At 39.9% G+C, this 18,738-nt stretch overlaps 1 protein-coding gene across 3 annotated transcripts in view; it reads left to right on the top strand.

The window, feature by feature from the left end:
- The window catches only part of LOC119900502 (cAMP-specific 3',5'-cyclic phosphodiesterase 4D-like), a 128,110-nt gene that overhangs the window by 94,008 nt on the left and 15,364 nt on the right, over window positions 1-18,738 (top strand). For 2 of the 3 annotated variants that reach the window (XM_038715511.1, XM_038715513.1), the window contains 7 exons: window positions 8,382-8,573; window positions 9,291-9,332; window positions 10,747-10,783; window positions 12,191-12,264; window positions 12,347-12,396; window positions 12,712-12,824; window positions 15,925-16,018. In XM_038715511.1, the coding sequence (XP_038571439.1) occupies window positions 8,382-8,573; window positions 9,291-9,332; window positions 10,747-10,783; window positions 12,191-12,264; window positions 12,347-12,396; window positions 12,712-12,824; window positions 15,925-16,018 (602 nt within the window). The remainder of the gene's footprint in view (window positions 1-8,381; window positions 8,574-9,290; window positions 9,333-10,746; window positions 10,784-12,190; window positions 12,265-12,346; window positions 12,397-12,711; window positions 12,825-15,924; window positions 16,019-18,738) is intronic. The other variant, XM_038715512.1, reaches the window with a different exon arrangement.

Raw genomic sequence — 18,738 nt, forward strand, 5'->3', positions numbered from 1 at the left:
CTAGAATAGTGGACTGAGTGTTATCCTGGCATCTGTGTAACTCCAGGAATGATGATCAACTCAGGGACAGATGAACCTTTCACAAAGAGTCTCTGTTCCATTATTTTGTTGCAGGATTAGACAATAGTGTGGTTGATCGACTTCTACGTTCTTTAATCCAAACGAATGAGAAAATTAGGTAACCACATGCAGCCTGCTCCTGCACAATTTGTCACAGGTGAACTCGATCACCTTCAGGGACTTCAGGGCTCTGCCTCCACAACGGGATGCCAGGTAGGAAAAGGCTGTGTGGGTTGGAGGGAACTTTAAACAACTTAAGAGGTATGACAAGAAGTGTGTCTGCGTGGGGGTGCTTCAAATATGCTGTCACCAGTTGTATGATGGTCAGTATGCATGAGACATGAGCAGTAATGTCAAAAAAAAGGTAAAAATTTGATATGGTGAGAGAACATTCTGACTCACACTCATGTTGAAGCTCTGGTTCTTGCAGGGGTTTTTTAAATAGACATACAACATAATACTTTTGCAAGTATCTGCAAGTTTGCAATTATCATCAACACTATGAATATTTATGACACCTGATATTGTCTACTGTCATGTATTTATCATACTCATGTCAGGTTTTTTATGATAAAAAAACATGTATGCATAATTTTGAATATATGTAAAATGCAGGAATGCACCAATCCAACTTTTATCTTCCAGCACCAACACTGATACCTTAACTTGGGTATCTGGTGATACTAAGTACTGATCTAATACCAGTGCTGTTTTTTCCCAGACAAATGTTTGCCTCACTGCATGGAACTCATTTGGATCATTTTTATGTAAAGAAACATGAGGCGGGGCTTTCTGTGGCACTAAAATCTGAGTTGGCGGCCAACGCGGACTGAATGAGTTTAACTGACAGCAGAAACAATTTGGGATTAATTTTATAATGACATTGAGGAGGACACTATATTTTATGTGGATTAATACATCAAGGCTGATACCCGATCCACTTAGTAAGGTTGGTATCTGGGAAAATACTGTTCCAGTGTGTCATATCGATGCATCGCTAATAAAATGTACAGTACATTCAAAACAGATTTTACTCTTTAATTAGTCATTTTTTATCCAATGCATTTTATTATGTTCAACAATAATCTAACTTCTCTTACATATTGTTAATATAAATAAATATGAAATGTTTCGTTTTACATGAAGTAACCACCTCAAAACAATTAAGACAAAAACAGCAGAGAAAGACCCCCCGTTGTCTCCATCTTGTCCCGATCAGCGATCTGATTGGCTGCTTCTGGGTTGCCCTTGCCTAATGAGAGGAGGAAGTGGCACACTCCTGTCTCACCACTGGACTCAATCACTGTATACCGCAAGGCGCCAATTAGTGCTGTATGAACAAGATTAAAGGAGAATTCAGCATGGCCTGTTGCTGGGCAAAGACTGTGTGTGTGTGTGTGTGTGTGTTCGTGTGTGTTCGTTCGTGCCCTGAACCAGCCTGTCCAGTTGCACACCAGTGTGATGTAAGGTTGATCGATTTTCAGGTCGATTCTGGAGCCAAATCTAGATCTCTACTGCTGCGGCTATAATCACACACTGGCTGTGTGTTAAGTGTGTGTGTGTGGTTCTGGGTGGTCCAGTGTGTTCCCCTCCTAACCGGTTTCTAATGATGTTAATGCTGATCAGCCACTGTATGGATTTCTCCCCAGCTGGACGGACAGAGATAATCACTGCACAATAGACTCCATGATCAATACCCATCCGGACGAATGAATCAACCTGCAATCCAAAAATGTAACCTCTTCAGCACTACACCAGTTCATATTTAAAGGGCCAGTCTGCTAAAAAGGCCACCATTGTTTTTGTAAGTTTGTTGCTTTGGCAGACCGTCTTTCAAACACCCAGGACCTGCGTAACCAAACCACACCAAAACTGCCCTGCGTAAGTGTCTTTGACCAAACAATGATCAGTGCCAGCTCTGGCGAACCTCCAAACATTTCTAACAATAATCCCTGACAATAATCATCAACAATAATACTTAAACTAAACGCTAAACAATAATCTAAAAATAAAACAATACTACATAAAAAAATGTGTTCTTCACAATCTAAGAGCAAGGGCTTATTTTTAGACTCACCGTTTAGCACCAGTGTTCAACAGTCATACAGATAGTGTAGTCACAGAGACCAACATCTGCACCTGCAGTTAACATAAAATAGACCAGAACACAATGCAGCTAGATGACAGGCAATTTTTTCCATAAGAGCGGAGTTATTCTTTCTTAACCAGGAACACTCATTTTAGGTCTATCTACAACATTTAGCTGCACAACTGCACTGGTTACACACATACTGTAGTCACACAAAAATAGTGATACACAAAAGTTGCAACTTCTACAATCGTCAGTATGTAACAATAATTATGTACCTGTACACAGTTTCTGATATGGATCAAGACCTGTAACTTTTAGCCCCCCGCCATTTTTTTCTCACTTTCTTTCTAACTTTCTCTTGTGACAGCAATCCAAACAGAGGTCTACTGTTTTCATAGGTACGAGTCCTTCCTCTGCCTGTAGGTCTGAGGTCACACAGAAAATTAATAAACATAGCAGCTGGCTTGACTTGGTGCAACCTTCCCCTCCCCTTGGCTATATTTAGAGAGACATGAGCTGCTCTGAGATCAGATGTTGATGTTGAACACAGAGCTTTTCCTCTGTTTGGACACTGATCAACGGTGGCTGGTCAGGTGGATTGAAAGAGCAACTGGCTCTTCGCAGAGGTGTGGCACTCAGTTTCAATCCAGTATGTTTGCATACAACAGTGGAAATAATTTCATGATCTCTGCATATAATGAAATTCTCACTCTTCTTCTTTCCAAAGTAGAGGTATCTATGGTAAAATGCAACCAAATGTACCAAAACAGAGAGCAGTGGGGTTTTTTTTATAATTCCATGATTGCAAATACAACATGGTGAAAGTTTTGCGTCAGTGTCATAGGATGAGCCCCGAACACTTTCTTTTGGGTTGTCTCTTGCTGTCTTTCCTTTTTTTGTTAAGATTAGCATACACAAGGTGAGAAGTGCAGCGAGTGGATTCTGTCTTTAATGCATTGTGGTACAACAAGCAGCTTTTATATATTTTCTACAGTTTACAGCTGGATCTGAGTAGTGTGATAGCCTTTGTTTACATTTATCTTGTGGAATTCTACCTGCTTCTTTCGTGGACATTGGTAATTTCCTGTATTATTGTGGTTTGTCATTCAGGCTGAACTAAGCTTACCTTGTCTTTGTTTATCCAATTGTGGGTACTTTTTGTCCAGCCAATCAGCTGCTGTAGAGCACCGTAAAGCAGCTGGTAACATTTTTCGAAAGTGCTTTGCAAAAGGGACTTTGCCATTCATGGTCAGTGTCTTAACCCTTGAGAAATGGAGACGTCCTGACCTGTTTTAAATTTGACCAATCAGCTTCTTCACCTCTTTGGGAAATAATTTAACTACAGGGTAATTATGTGAAGTTCTGTACAGATGAGGGCTGATCTTTTCTTTTTTTGCTTAAATGACTTTGCTGCTTGTTCTTGTCCTGCCCTGCTGACCAACACACACACACACACTGTAAACACCACACACACACACTGACAGTGAAAGGAAAGGAAAGATCTGTTTGGCAGGGGCCTGGATGAGGGGGAAGCGGGTTGTTTTTCTGCCTCTTTCAGATCAAATGTACAATAGGCTTGAGGTGTAAAGCAAACAAACCCTCGTTACCCCCCCCCCACACGCACACCACCCTTCTAAAAGTTTCTTCTCAAACTGCTCTATACTTACGCTGTTTTTCTAATTATGTAAAATCACAAGTAAATTTAAGCTATTATATATTCTTTTCCTCTGTCTCTCTCTGTCTCACACACACACACAGACACACATTCACAAAGTGTTCCCTGGTCTGTTTTCCTCCTCTCCTCCTCACCTCTCGCCTCCTTCCTGGTGTGATGTTTTAGGCCCCTCGGCCAATTCCCACGCTACGAGGAAAGAAAACAGGAGGGAGCAGTTGTGTATATGTGTGCGGGCTGACCTTTGACCCTGGGCCTGTGTCATCTCCCATCAAATAACATCTGGCCTTGACGGTTGTTTTTCTTTATCACTCTCAAATACATAACAGAAAGTTCCTTAAGTCCTTCGGCCCTGGTTCCCATGAGCCCATCACAAACACGCATGCATGGACATCAACTGGAACTAGTCGTGCTTGGCATTTCCCATCTTAAGGCTTTAACTTTTATTGCAGTTACAGAGGCTAACTCTAAGAAAAGACTTTATGAGGATGATTTAAGGTCAGCGTTGGATGAAAAATGTGGCTGCCTCAACTCAAAGAAGATAGCAGTGGGCATGGCCCAACATCAAAGTGACTGTAACTCAAATACTGTGACAGCAACAAAGTTATTTGTTCAACAGCTTGTTCAGGGAGGAGCATTATTACAGTGACATTTTTCGATTAACATCGGGATGATGAAATGGAAACTTTGTTAATTACCACTTTCAGCCTGCAGTCTTTTTTTATTTGGTTTCAAGGAAAATGTTTCCTCCTGTTCGATATGGTGATGAGGTGCAAACTAACCATCCTGGGAAAGAAGCAGAGGTTAGGATGTAGATGTTAAGGGATGTGTGTATGAGAAAAGTTTAGTAAAACAGAGTTTAAAGAGAGAAAAGGGAGCTGTCATTTACGTCAGAGAAATGGAGAACAATGCTGGAGGCAGGAGACAGACCAAGGTCAGCTTGTTATGTATGCTGCAACTGAACAAGACGCCAGCCTGCCTGCCTGCATGCCTGCCCGCCTGGCTGCCTGTCTGTTTAAAGGAAGGATGCCTTACATATTTATTGCGCAAGCTGGTTTACAGTCCTACTGTACTGGAAAAGGAAATTACAAACAAAATAGCATTAGGAATGATAAAAAAAAAAAGAGCTCACATAGATCTAGACACAATTAAGATCAGATCAGGATACTGAAGACTAGATTTGAGCAGAGCCTTGGTCATGGGAAGTTATGGAAGTCCTTTTTTAGAGAAAGGTAGAAACCTGATTTTATGAGTCATGTTTACTGCACGTTTGGAAATGAGTTGAGGTTTAGATGCATTGTTTTATGTATCATACAAATAATTTTATTTTATTTAAGAATAATTTGTTAGAACAGGACCTGTGCATTAGTCACAGATGCTGTAGTACCATATTTTTGTCACTAGTGGGAGCTATCACCCTATCAGACTCCTGTTGGCTGACGCTATTTTTGAATGGGAATGAATGCCATTGAACTGCAGCTGCTGAATGAAAGCTCAAATGTGATTATGAGTCTCTGAGATGTAAAATGTTCTGAATGTGTGAAAATCTTCTGCCACCAAAAACATTAAAAAAATGCAGGTTTAGCGGCTTTTCTTACATTTTTGTATTTTGTGTTTAGTAATCTGCTGTGCAGTCATCTTCAGATGAATCAATTGTTACAGCTTTAAAGAGCAGGAATAATCCCATATATTGAATTAATGTTCAAACAAATATCAGTATCATGCAGTCAAAGTCATACACCTCTGATATGATGAATACTGAAAAAAAATGTATTTCATTGTTTTCATTCATTGATAATATATTTGTAGGTTAATCCTTCATTAAAGCGTTAATGGATCCAAGTGAATAGAGGTGGTGGGTCAGCTTGTTGTAAAAAGCTCAAGTTTGGGTTTTAGTGGAAAGATTTAGTTCCCCATGATGGTCTATATAGTATTTTCCACACCGATCAAATTTTACTAGAGAGGGTGTAAAAATGAAGGCCATGACAGATCAACAAAAATATATACTGGCTTTGTATCTGAGAGACTGTTTAAATTCACAACTGACAATAATTACTGCTCCTGCTTTGTCATGTAATTCAATGAAGGACATAACTTGGTACCAGTAGAGACGATTTGATCGTGTTCAATCTTGGCAGTGGCCTTGGACACTGTCAAAGTGTCCTTGAGCAATATGCTATCTGCTCACTCAGAGATTCAGCTGAATAAAAGATAAAAAAGAAAATTTAGAGTATAAGAGCAGAGGGGCAAACACTGTATTTCTACATGGAGTCAACTAGTATCAACCAGTCAAAAATTTAAAATAGAATATCCTTCATACATGTATTCATGAGGAGGGAGAAATCATCTGCAGCCTGCCTGTAGGGGTACCTACGTAAGCTCCGTCACAAGTCTCCCAGCTCCCCTCTTTCCTGCCAGGCAGATCTATTTATAGCTTCTGACATCACTGGTCTCCTCTGACAGAGCCTCGTCACGGCCGACTACATTGAGCCAGGGGGAGGGTGGGGTGGGGTTTGGGTGAGGTGTGTATGGTGGTGCGGCGGGGGTGTTATAATTGAGGTAAGCCCTGCTGTAGCCCTGCCCCTCTCTGCCACGTTGCACCAATCAGATTTGAGATGCTGAAGAATATCACTGTGCTGGATACAGCCTTCCAGATCACCTCCTCCTCCTCATCTTGGTGTATGTCGCTTTCTCTCTGATTCTGTGAATTGGGCCTTTCATTCAGCATCGATTACATAATAGCCATCTTTCATTTATCAGGCACTGCTATATCTGGTGGGGCACTAAAAATAGACACAGAAGCAACCTTCTATTGCTCTGTTGGCGCTCTGTTTACTATTGTTATAACCAGGGGAGCAGGGAGGGGACATAAAAAATAACAATGCATCTTATTGACTTTAAACCTTAAATTTACGACTCAAGTATCCACGTAAGGTGCTTTAAAATCTATCACGGAACATTAATTTCTTACAATCTATTAATGTAGAATACATTTTTGTGGTAGAATTTAGGTCAGGGAAAAAGTGAATAGTTGTAACCAAAAGTTCGCTGAATTCAATCTTCAGTCGCGTCAAGGGAATGATCAGTCGTGTCCTTGAGCATGGCACAGCCCCACTGAGGGAAGGTTGATAAGCTTTAACCCTCCACTACTGTATCCCTTTGTGTGCTCAGACAGAACTCAAAGTCAAGTTCCTCACCTTCCGTCTTTGTTCATCTTTCTGTTTTTTAGCTCTTTGCTGTTTTGTGGTTGCCAAGTGTGTCGTGCAAAACAAAATCTAGTTTGGTTCAAAAGTAAATTTGGGGTAAAAGAGAATTTGTTGAGTGAACGTTTGCAGTACCAAACGCTGTTCTTCAGACCCTGCAGACTGACCTCATCTTGACTGGAAGGACTTCAAAAGGATTAAATGAGGGCCAAGTCGAGCTGTGATGCTGTTTGGTTATAGGAGTTGGCCAGAATCCATCTGGCAAAAAGGCAGATTTTGATTCAGATCAGACCACAATAAAATCCAATTTTTATATCATAGACATTAAGTAGTACTTTGGTCAGTAATAGGGGTGCCTTTCAATGTGGTGGCTGTGATGTGGTGATAGTGGGATTTTGGGGTGGGGGGGAATGGGTAAGTAGCTCCACTGACGTACCATGGATGATGTCAGTTTTGACGTCATGTGGAGATAGCGGAGGGAAAGCTGTGTGTGAGTGTGTGTTTGATTGCGGAATGTGAGTAATCACAAGGTCACCTGTTTAAGAAGATGCTCACAGTCAGGCCATAACATTTGAATTAACCAGGTAGACATGTTTTTTGTAATATATTTGTTATTATGATGCTTAGGATGTTTCACACTGTCACATCCTGTTCATGAGTTCATGTATCTGCTGTCACTGACTTTTATTGTGATTGTTTGGGATACTTTGTTGAAATAAACGTGCTACTTTATTGAAAAAGCATTTGATATTTGAACAGCTTTCTGCATTTTGTACTTACAGCTACACTCACTCTGAATAGGCTTTTTCATACGTAGCTTATCTTAGCCTCGTCTTATCCTTGTCTTAGCTTTCTTTTTTCTGTCTCCATGTGTACAGATGCACATCAGATTATTTGGCTGTCTCAGGGTTTGAATGCAGTGCTGATCCTTATACCGAGCAAGCTTTGTTTGAACAAACAAAAATGTCTGTCTCACAACAACCGCTTTTCTGAAACATGACCCCAGTCGATAAGTATCCTTGATTAAGTCAAGGGTATTTTTACATGTGTTTTTTTGTGTCTTTGATTTCTTTATGAACTTTATGGCTGCTTTCGGTATGGCCCATTGCAGTATTAGTAGTAGTAGTAATAGCTATATAAGTAATTTCTGTTTATGTAGTATTAGTAAATAACAGCATTAGCAGCAGCAATAGTAGTAGTAGCAATAGTGATAGAAGCCACCCAAAATAATGAAATTAAACAAATAATGAAGTGAAACAAACTGTCAGGCTAATTAGCATGTGGAAATATTCGAAACTGTAACAGTAGTATTTATGTATTTCTTCTCTCTCTCTCTCTCTCTCTCTCTCGGTAGTTTTGATGTGGAGAATGGCCTGTCGGTGGGTCGCAGTCCACTGGACTCTCAGACTAGCCCGGGTTCGGGTCTGGTACTTCAGGCCAACTTCCCCCACAGTCAGCGTCGCGAGTCCTTTCTCTACCGCTCTGATTCAGACTTTGACCTTTCGCCCAAAACCATGTCCCGCAACTCATCCACTGCCAGCGACCTGTAAGTATTTTAAAGATGCTCTCTGTATATTCCTTTGATAATGACACATTGATGTTTAAAGATGTGTGTGTAAGGTTATTTATTTATTTTGGGCATTTGGGTCCAGACTAGGTGCTGGATACCAACAAATCACTTAACCTGCGTTTTTCCCAAGTCACTCATTAGTAGTGCACCTCCACAGTGAACATTTACTGTTAATAATAAATTATAATTATTAATACATCATTAAATAATTGTTACAAAATTGGATGCATGTAGTAGATTTTTTGAGCATATTTTGACTTCTAAAGCTTTAAATTGTGTCTCTTTAAATTGTGTCCCATATGTACAGCTTACTGTACTGTATATAGCATCAGATTACATGGATTGTATCACTACTGTTATAGTGGAGTTACTAGGGAATTTATTGGCAGTATTTACTTATGTAAACCCATCCAAGGTCTTTTTTACACTTAAAAAATACATTTTTGGCCTCTGGCTTTAAAGATGCTCTTGGTAGCAGAGCTCATGTTTGTCAGTGTAAACAGCAGAGCAATCAAGTTAAATTCAGACATATGACTAAATCCAAAACTTTAATCTCAGCTCAGATCTAATTTAGCATTCGGTTTCTGCCTGTTTATACAACTAAAGATTTCTCTCTGCAGCTAGTAGTCTCTTTGAAGCCAGAGTGTAAATGGGGCCTCGTCCACCAATAGTTGTCGCTCCTTTGTTTTGAAGGGAGGAGGGATTGAAGAATTGGGAAGTCAATTGGATGCCTCGGTGAGACAAAGTGTGAAGACTGCTGTGATTTTCCTGCTGATGTTGTCATGAGTCAAACCCACTACCTCTTCCAACACCACCTGCCCCCCACCCCCACCCCACCCCCCACCCCCCACCCCACCCCCCACACACACACTTCCACATCACCTTGAACATCTCTTGGATGCTCAACTCCAAAATGATCAACCCTGAAAAGTTTTTGAAACAGTCCCAGCAAGCATTTGACAGATGGTGATCTTGTATCACCCATGTTTGAAGTGAACCCAAGGAAGTACAAACATTTGCCAATTTGATAATATAGCACAGTAAAAGAAACACATTAGAATGTTTTTTTGATATTTAGGTCTTGAGTTCACAAAACAGTGAAAGACAATACAGTCTTGGGTTTTCAGTGCTGGCACAAGGTGTCATATCTATAGTCATTCAATGTCAAAATGTTTGCTGGACAGATGTACAGGCTGACTTGAGTGTGACTCTGACACTTTTCTCTCACAAGTCTAAATGGTTATGAGTTGCATGTCATGATTCTGAAGTTTCCAGAAAGCTCTGCCTTTCCAAAAGTTGGCTTTCCCACCACCCAATGCATGAACACTGCTCCTCTCCTGCACATAGTTCAAGTTATACAAGTATGTATCTTGGAGGCATGCCTTATGTAAGAGCAGAATTCAATCTGCATCAAGTGATGTTTGACCCTCATAAAACACAGGCCTGACATTGGGTTATTAAGTTGTCATGACCATCTTATTATCACATTTTCGCCTAAGTTACACCTCCAGTAGGCACAGAACAACATTGGCTTCTCATTGGAGACCGGTCTCTAGCCACTCAACAAATTTAATTTCAATATTCACTTTCCTTTTTACTCCACCAAATACCTTTGATTAATTTGTGTTTATTTGCCTTCATGTTGGACAGGTAGCATACACTCAGCTTGTCTGAGCTTGTTTGCTGGAAACAGCTGCCAGTGGTGGTTTTATAAGGCATCATTAATAAGAACCATGAGGCCAGAGAACCAAAACAATGAGCTAAAATCTGATTTAAAGTTAATACTAAAAACCAGTCTTAATGCAGGTAAATCTCAATGGGTAGATGCAGCATTGATAAATGTGTCAGAGTAAGTAAGTGTTAGTCTTTCTCCTTATTTACCTCTTGTCTTATTTGAGCTTTAAAGCAGTGGTACTGTGGCTCTGCCCACTGACGTTTAACTGATCTACATTTTTGCCTCTAAGAAATATTTGTAAAACTACCTCCTCTCCTCCTATAAATCAAGTGTGATATTTGAGACCAATGTGGGTCGTAGCCAACTGTAGCATCCCTGTACGCTACTCACATTATAATATTACGTGGCGTTCCATGGCTCCTCACATGGCTTTTTCACTTGCTGTCTGTTTATGTTTGTCTATGGTTTTTGCAGGCATGGAGAAGACATGATAGTGACTCCATTTGCACAGGTTAGTAGCATTGTGTATTGCTGGTTCTGTAAGACCATTGGCTGCATTGATTTGGTGACAGGTGGAAACTGACAGCCTGTACAACAGCAGTTGAAAATGTGGTATTGCGCTGGGGCCAGTTTTTCCAACACACTTTTACAAATGTGGTAGAAACACTGCACCATAATACCAGTTTTTTAAATATTTTTGTTCATGTTTATGCTCATACTCATTTGGAAATTAAACTGATTTATAAAATGTGGGGTATAGGTGTGCAAGCTTTGCACCACATGGAAGATATTGATTATTCATGTGGTAATATTAGGCCATTTTCACTAGGATTTACAGTATGTGGACTTTATTAATATTGTAATATCCTGGGCCTTAAACAGCTATAGGCACTGCTCTGACAAACTGACAAAACCCTCAACAATTTCCTTTAAGGCACTAGTTTTTATTTGGCCTGTAGCAGTGGGTTTAAGTGTATTGGCTTTCAGCATCGAGCACTTGTTGTTTCCAGGGACAGATTACATTCCAATGTACAGTGTTTCCATTTAAATTAATGCTGTCAGTCCAGACAATCCACATGGCTCCTCACTGGCCCTACTCACTGGTTTGAGAAATAAAGTGATGGTTCATTTTTTACAGGAAACACCCACACACATTCTCTTTGTACTGAACAGCTTGTTCTGAGTGTTTGTGTGTGCGTGTGTGAGTGTTCTTCAACGTTGGCCCATTAACACAATCTGTGCACATGTTAGATTTCCAAACTAATATCTAAAATTTACTTTTGGCCCACCTGCCGTTGGATTTTAAACTAATTTACCTGACTTATTATGAAAAATACTGCACAAATTGATGCTACTCATGTCTTCAATGCCATATTACAAGAAAGCATCAAAGTGCAGTTTCAAAGCTTGAGATCAGGCAAAGACCAAAAATTGTGGTAAGACATTTAGATATCATTGCATCAAAAGTACAGAACAGCTTTGACCCACACTGAGGTATCTGCAAAAGACACATTTGAGGTGCATTTGTGTGTAACTGTTGTAAAACAAGCTAGTCAACTGAGGGATTTTGAAACTCAGGAGCTTTAACATGCCTGCTCCCTCTCAAATAGCAATAGAAGTCACTTTGACTAACAGCCATTAAAGCATTAAAGCCATTCAGCAACTACATGACAAGCCCACAAAATGTAAAGTTTGTGGTTTATACCTTACATTAACATTTAGGATTCAAATTTTCTTGTTGAAGTCCAAACATTAGGTGACTTGTTATATAGACTGTATGTCATAATGTTACTGCTTATGATGGTAAACTATTATGTTTATTTGGGAAGTGCAAAAGACTTTTTTGGCTAAAAATGCTGTCTTAGGTGTCTCCATCCAGAACTCTTTAATGCTCACTTTTCTCTTGTTCTCTTTATAGGTTCTTGCCAGTCTGCGAACAGTAAGAAGTAACTTTGCTGCTCTGACACATCTGCAAGATCGTGTGGGAAACAAGTAAGAACAAGAAAACAGACTGGGTGATTAACTGCTTGTTTTCTTCTCATTCTGCTAACACCTCATCTGTTCCTTGTTCTAGACGGCCGGCAACAAGCAACCAGCCATCCATGTGTAAGCCATGTCTCACAGGTATGTTATAGTCTTTTTATGAAAATACTGTAATAATGCACTGTGTAAATTTAAGTGTTATTTAAAACAACCATTACTAAACATGACAGACGTGTGAAAGAGTTGCATCAAATCAACAGCATAAACATACAAACATGTTGTGAATCAGTTTTGAACTAGGACAGCTACAACACGACGAGCTGATCAACATTACAGCTATACACAAGAGCAATACCACACCTCTGAGTCGCTTGACAAAATTTCACATGTGGGTGTTTTCAGAGAAGTCCAACGACTGACCTGTAACATGTGTTTGTGTGGCCTCTGACCTTTCAGAGGAGCCCTACCAAAAGCTGGCGGTGGAAACACTGGAAGAGCTGGACTGGTGTCTGGACCAGCTGGAGACACTGCAGACCAGACACTCTGTCAGCGAGATGGCATCCAACAAGGTGAGGTGACATTTGATTCAACTTCATACAGACTCTCGATGATACAAATCTATTTCTACATGTGTTGTAAGTGTATCACAGTTAGGTGGTTGAAACCCATTGACATCGTTAGGCCTAACTAAAGCTACCCTAACATGTTCCTAAGCCCCCCCAAATAATAATGAGAAAATTAATAATTAGATTTAATGAAACCTTGAACAGATGCACCAAGGCACTAAGAAGTTGAGTCCTTTAGTGGCCCCTATTAATGTGCAATACGTTAATATTTACGTGCAAAAGTTGACATTTCTCCGCCCTTCTTCTCATCAGACACCCGCATGCATATATAGTTATTGTTTTTTTTATATAGCTAGGTAAATGTCAAGGCAGCTGAAAATAGCAGTGTGAAAATCTGACATGTTAAAATATGAGCTTAGGAATGTTGCTTTAGTCTTGACAAAAATAATTTATTTTAGCTTTCGAATATAAATCACAAGCAGGTCACATCTTCAGAATCTGATTCTGTAGCTACAATCCATGTGTGCCGGGCAGCTCTGAAGTCCTATTACCTTTTTCCTGTTTATATTTGATAGAAAACATTATTAAAGCATTCATAGTGTGTATATTTGTGTTGTCTACACTGAAGTCTGTTTCTGATTTTATTTTATTTTTATTATTGTGATTTTGTATTTTTGTATGAATAAGCACATCGTGAGCAATGTACAATCCAGAGGTAAATTCCTCGTATGTGTACACATACCTGGCAATAAAAGCTGATTCTGGTTCTGATTCTGATTAGTCTGAGTCGCACATGAGTGGTAAAAAATCAGATGTTATGACACATGCAGCTGCAGTGTGAACATGACCAAAAACATTCGGCTTCATGAATGGCGTCTCCCTCCACTGAAAGAGTTAATCAGCATCTCCTCACCTCCCTCCTTCGTGCTCCACCGTCTGGTGGCTACACTCAGACCTCTTCAATCTCCCAGTCAGCCAATGAGATCCCTGTGCTCCACCCAGCCCCTGAAGCCAGATGAATCTGATTGGACAGAGGAGAGGGAACTGCGTGCAGGGAAGGGGAGGGGGGTTCCTCACAGCCTCTCTCTCTTCCTCTCTACCTTTTTATTTCTCATTGACAGTGTGTGACAGTGGTTGGATGAGCGACTGCAGTCACACCCTTTTTCCCCCCGATGGTAGACCACATCCCCAGCCTCCTCCACCTCTCCCCACCCCACCCTTCCCCTCCGGACCCCCACCCCCACCCCCACCTCCAGGACAGCACATGGGACTGTGGGAACTTTTATTTTTAAATGGACTTCTTTTCACATTCAGACCTGCCCCTGCTGAGCGTGGAGTGGAACTGAGTGAGCAGATTACAGCCCGTCACTAAGCAAGCAAACTTGTCTGCTTGTCGTTCTGGATTTTAGCTACCTCTAACATGAACATGCGTGGGTTGACATGCCTGTGTCGGCTCTCTGCATTGGTCTGTGCTGGAGACTCAGACAGGTGAGCAACGGGGAGCGCTGCTGGCTTGCCTTGTTTACAGTGGGATGTATCGATCAGCAGTGCAGGCTTTGCAGGGGGCTGAGTGAGCCTGCCTGTTGGATTTGACTCAGGACTGGATCTACAGACGGGCTGAATGTTGTGATTGTGTGTGCCTCAATGCATGTATATGGTTGCGAGTATGTATGAGAAACAGAAAGAAAGGGAACAAGCTGTCAGAATTTTGTAAAGTGAAACAGATTCCTAAGACCTGTAGTGTGGTTTACAGTAGCAGGAAAATGTTGCATGTAATTTGTAAAGATATATGTGTGATTTGTTTGTGCTTGTGAGAGATGGTTTGCAGAAAACCTGAGAAAAGCATGATAGAGGGAGCAGTTGTGTTGAAAAGCTACAGGAGATGTAAACCAGATGATAAACAGACACATGTTGATTAAAGCTACAGGATTATGTTTCATGTTAGGATGGATGTTTTGTGTGTGCCCATATGTGTGTCACATAGTAGCCGTGTAACCACTGCAGCATCACTCTCTCACCCAGATTCCCTCCCTCCTCCCTAACCCACCACATGCCAGAGCTGTTACATAATCAGTGTGGAAGCTACCGCTGTGATAAAACACTTTGTTTGTAAAAAACTTTTTGGCATGAATATATCACTAGAGGTTTTCACCAGCAGGGCAGATTTCTCCCTGGTTTCTGCATACAGACAACAGTGATATATTACAGCTTTTCTTCTTGTATTTTGAAAGCATAACAACTTATTAAAAGAATTATGTATTTCAAGAGGGGTAAACATGGACTGGAGGCTATATAGACAGAAATAAATGTGCTAAAATTGCACCTGCTCTGTGAGCATCAGTCTACATTTGCTGCAAAACCGGAGTTCCCCTGTTGTTTAACTTTTAAACCAGAGAAGAGAATGAAGTATCTTGTGTTTTTATAAAGTTATGCCAACTTTAATTTAATCAACCAACCCAGTAACATGAATGTTAATATACTCCTTACTAATTTTAACTAAGTGAAGTCACAAGCATCCTGACCGATTTGATCTACATTTCTAGGCAGATCATTTTTAACAATGTACAGCGAAACACATTTTTACTATGGTTTCAACCTACATTATGTCCGTACCTCCATCCATTTCATTGTGCTTTCATTTTATTTTTTTAAGCTATCTGATCATCTATCTCTGCACCATTGTTCCATATTCTTAAAAAATGCATATTTCGATTATTAAAAGTGATTTTCAACAACAAAACAACAAAAACAAAAGTAATCAATGCAACACAGAAAATCGATGGTTAAAGTGATGATTAAATGCGAATCACAATTTACATACATTGTCTGTAGAAGTAAGTTTTAGTAGCTGATTTCCACCAACTGAAGGCAGATGGGAGGAAGGGGGATAGGAAGAATACAGGAATTTTGGCAAATGTGGTCTTAGTTTGAAACAATGCTTCCACCATGGTGTCATGTGTTTAAAAAGGTGTAACAACCAAGTTTATGGCTATATTGATGTTTAAACATGCTACACATGCACCCTTACTATGTACACATTTAACATCTGTGTCTAACTGGACCAACCATATGTTTTATTTATGGTTTTGTTGTGTCTACACAGTTTAAGAGGATGCTGAACCGAGAGCTGACACAGCTATCAGAAACAAGCCGCTCAGGGAATCAGGTGTCAGAGTTCATCGCCAACACCTTCCTAGGTGAGTTTTATTGCCTGATGTAATAAAATATGGACACCCATTTTGTTGAAGAGAGAGCTGGTGCACACTGAATGCTTCAGTCTTAAAATAAACACTAATTTAAACCAGGGTTTCATGGAAACATGCATCAGTTGCCAGTTTATTACGTCCACTCAGCTAAAACTGAGGCAGGCTAGTACACCAGCCCTACAAAGAATTCTACATTCATAAAAGTTATAATGTTCAGTTTTTGTTGCGTTGTTTTAGAGACATGTTGATTTAACTTTCTGGTCACTTTGGATATATAATAAATATAAATAATTATAATAATATAAATAATTATTTCATATTTTAATATTGATATAAATGGGGTGGATGCCTAAACATAATCTTCTGTAAATAACATTTTGTACTATCCCAGACATGCCAGTGAGGTGTCTGTGGTGTTGCCCAGCTCTTCTAACATCAAGAAATGCATTTGCATAATTGCATCCTCTAGCTTTATTGACTGTTCTGCTGTCACCTGTATTATATGAGCATTACACCAAACTGCTGTTCAGCATATGTGAATATTAGCATAAGAAAAGGAGGTCTTTAAGAATGAGGAATAGTTTTCTTCTGTTTTATTGGAGCAAATAAGAGAGCAGTTTTTTTGCAAGTATTTGAAAAGGGCAGGAAAGAGGAGAAAACAAGATTTTTTTTTAAATAAAGACAAAATGAGGAGAGAAGAATTTAAAAAAAGGATGAGATGGGAGAGGAAAGTGAAACGAAGTAAAGAAATAAGAAATGTGGATATTAAAGAGAGGGTAAAAGATTTTTTTTTTAAATTAAGGAGGAAAGAGTTCATTTTTGAAGGAAATTAAGTGAAACAGGAGGATTTATAAAGAAACGGGGAGAGGAGAATATCAGTCTTTTAAAGAGCAAGGAACGAGAGAAGGGAAGGAAGATTTTATTTTAACTGAAAATATGAAAACAGCATGTTTCTAAAGGAGAGGAAAGAGGAGAGGACTGCTTGTGAATAGGGACCGATGGAGAAGGTGAGGACTTTTCCTTCTGTGAAAGAGAAGGAGGCGCGGCGACAGACAGCATTCCCGGACACATTGTGTGGCGTTGTCGTAGCAACAGGGTGCAATATTATTAGACGGCGTGTTGCATCAATAGGAGGGGGCTCAGTCTTCAGCAGCCCTACCGGCAGGATGGAGGTCTGGCCAAACGAGGATGGAGCTGTCAATCGGACGCCGTTTTGATGTGAGTGCCTCGGCATCAAGCCCGGCCGCATTTGGAAATGAACACCATGGTTTTGGGTGTGAGGAAGAGGAGGCACTGTGAGAGAGGTGAGAGAGGCCAGACAGTGCCTCATGTGATGCTGCCACTCAGGTCGCTCTGCACCCTTATGGTGCCGTGCGCTTATATCTGGCTTCAGATCTGGATATTGTTCAAGCAATCACTCCTGCGGTGCTAATAAAAAGATGTGGATGAAAAAAATACTAAGGATGATATGTGGACGTGAAGTAAAGCAGGCTGTCAGAGCGTGTGATGTCAAACCGGGATGTGTACAAATACGTATGAGTCATTTCCAACACTATTGTGTCTGCTGTGACAGCACCTTTGTGTCAACAAATCATATGGAGATTATGTTGATACTGTTGGTGGAAACCTTGTTTTGATGCTCTCCATGTTTTTGCTTAAAGGATTACAAGCTCCACTGTGGGTTAAAAAAAATCTCCAACCTGTAGACGTGATGAAGCTCTTACAAAAACACACATTTGGAAAAACATGAGAGGTGCTAGGTCATCAAGACAATGCTGAGCTTCCGAGAATCTGACAGGTTTTACCTATCATCCTTAGCTTTCTGCTACTGGTAGTCTGTACCTACTGCCATAGAGTCTGTTCATATACATTCATGTACACCTTGTTGTGCTCTGACAATATGGCTAGATACTGCAGTTGTACTTAATCATGCCTGTATACATTCGTTTGTCAGTGACCTTCCAGCTATGGTCTACATACAGTATAAACTGTATACATAAATAACATTTGGCTTAAATGTAAATATACTTATTTTCTGTTTTTATGTTGCAATTAGATTTTATATACTTCCGATGCTCCCTCAAAAACTGAAATTTTCTCCAATTTATTTTTTGTAAATTAGTTTTTTATATTGATTGTGATCTACAGGAGCAATGCAATGTCTAATGGTTCACAAGGTCAATTACACAGATTCTGTCTGTGTTAAAAGAAGCACAAATGCTTGTGTTGGCATATTGAAAATGATTTAAAATGAATTTATCTACATGTGTATTTTTTTAATATTAAGGTAAATGCATGTCTCATAGACAAGATCTATATGTGACACCATCTTTACCTGTGAATAGATCTCCTTATAGCCAGAGTGTCTTACCTGAGCTGAAAAGGGATGTACAAATACACTGGTTTCAGATCCGCTGACCGCTTTATGACTTTATTCATACTGGCCTCCTTAATGTGTCAGTGCTTTGGAGAAGGTTTCATGTTATTACACAATTCATGTGATCAATGTACAGTGATGCACATGTGTTTACAGGCTGCATGTTTAAATACATGAAATTTGCTAGTACTAGTTAAAAGCACAGTAAAGTATTAGTTATAGTATAATATTGTTGAGGTATAGTCGTAGTTCTAGTAGTTCAGAAGTGGTAACAGCAGTAACACCACTTAAAATTGTACTAGTAGCTACTGTAGCAGCAGCAGTAGTAATAGTA

The sequence above is a fragment of the Micropterus salmoides genome, unplaced genomic scaffold, assembly GCF_014851395.1.
Source record: "Micropterus salmoides isolate LMB-PRFRI ecotype aquatic unplaced genomic scaffold, ASM1485139v1 Ms_hic_scaffold_13, whole genome shotgun sequence".
Classification (NCBI taxonomy): domain Eukaryota; kingdom Metazoa; phylum Chordata; class Actinopteri; order Centrarchiformes; family Centrarchidae; genus Micropterus; species Micropterus salmoides.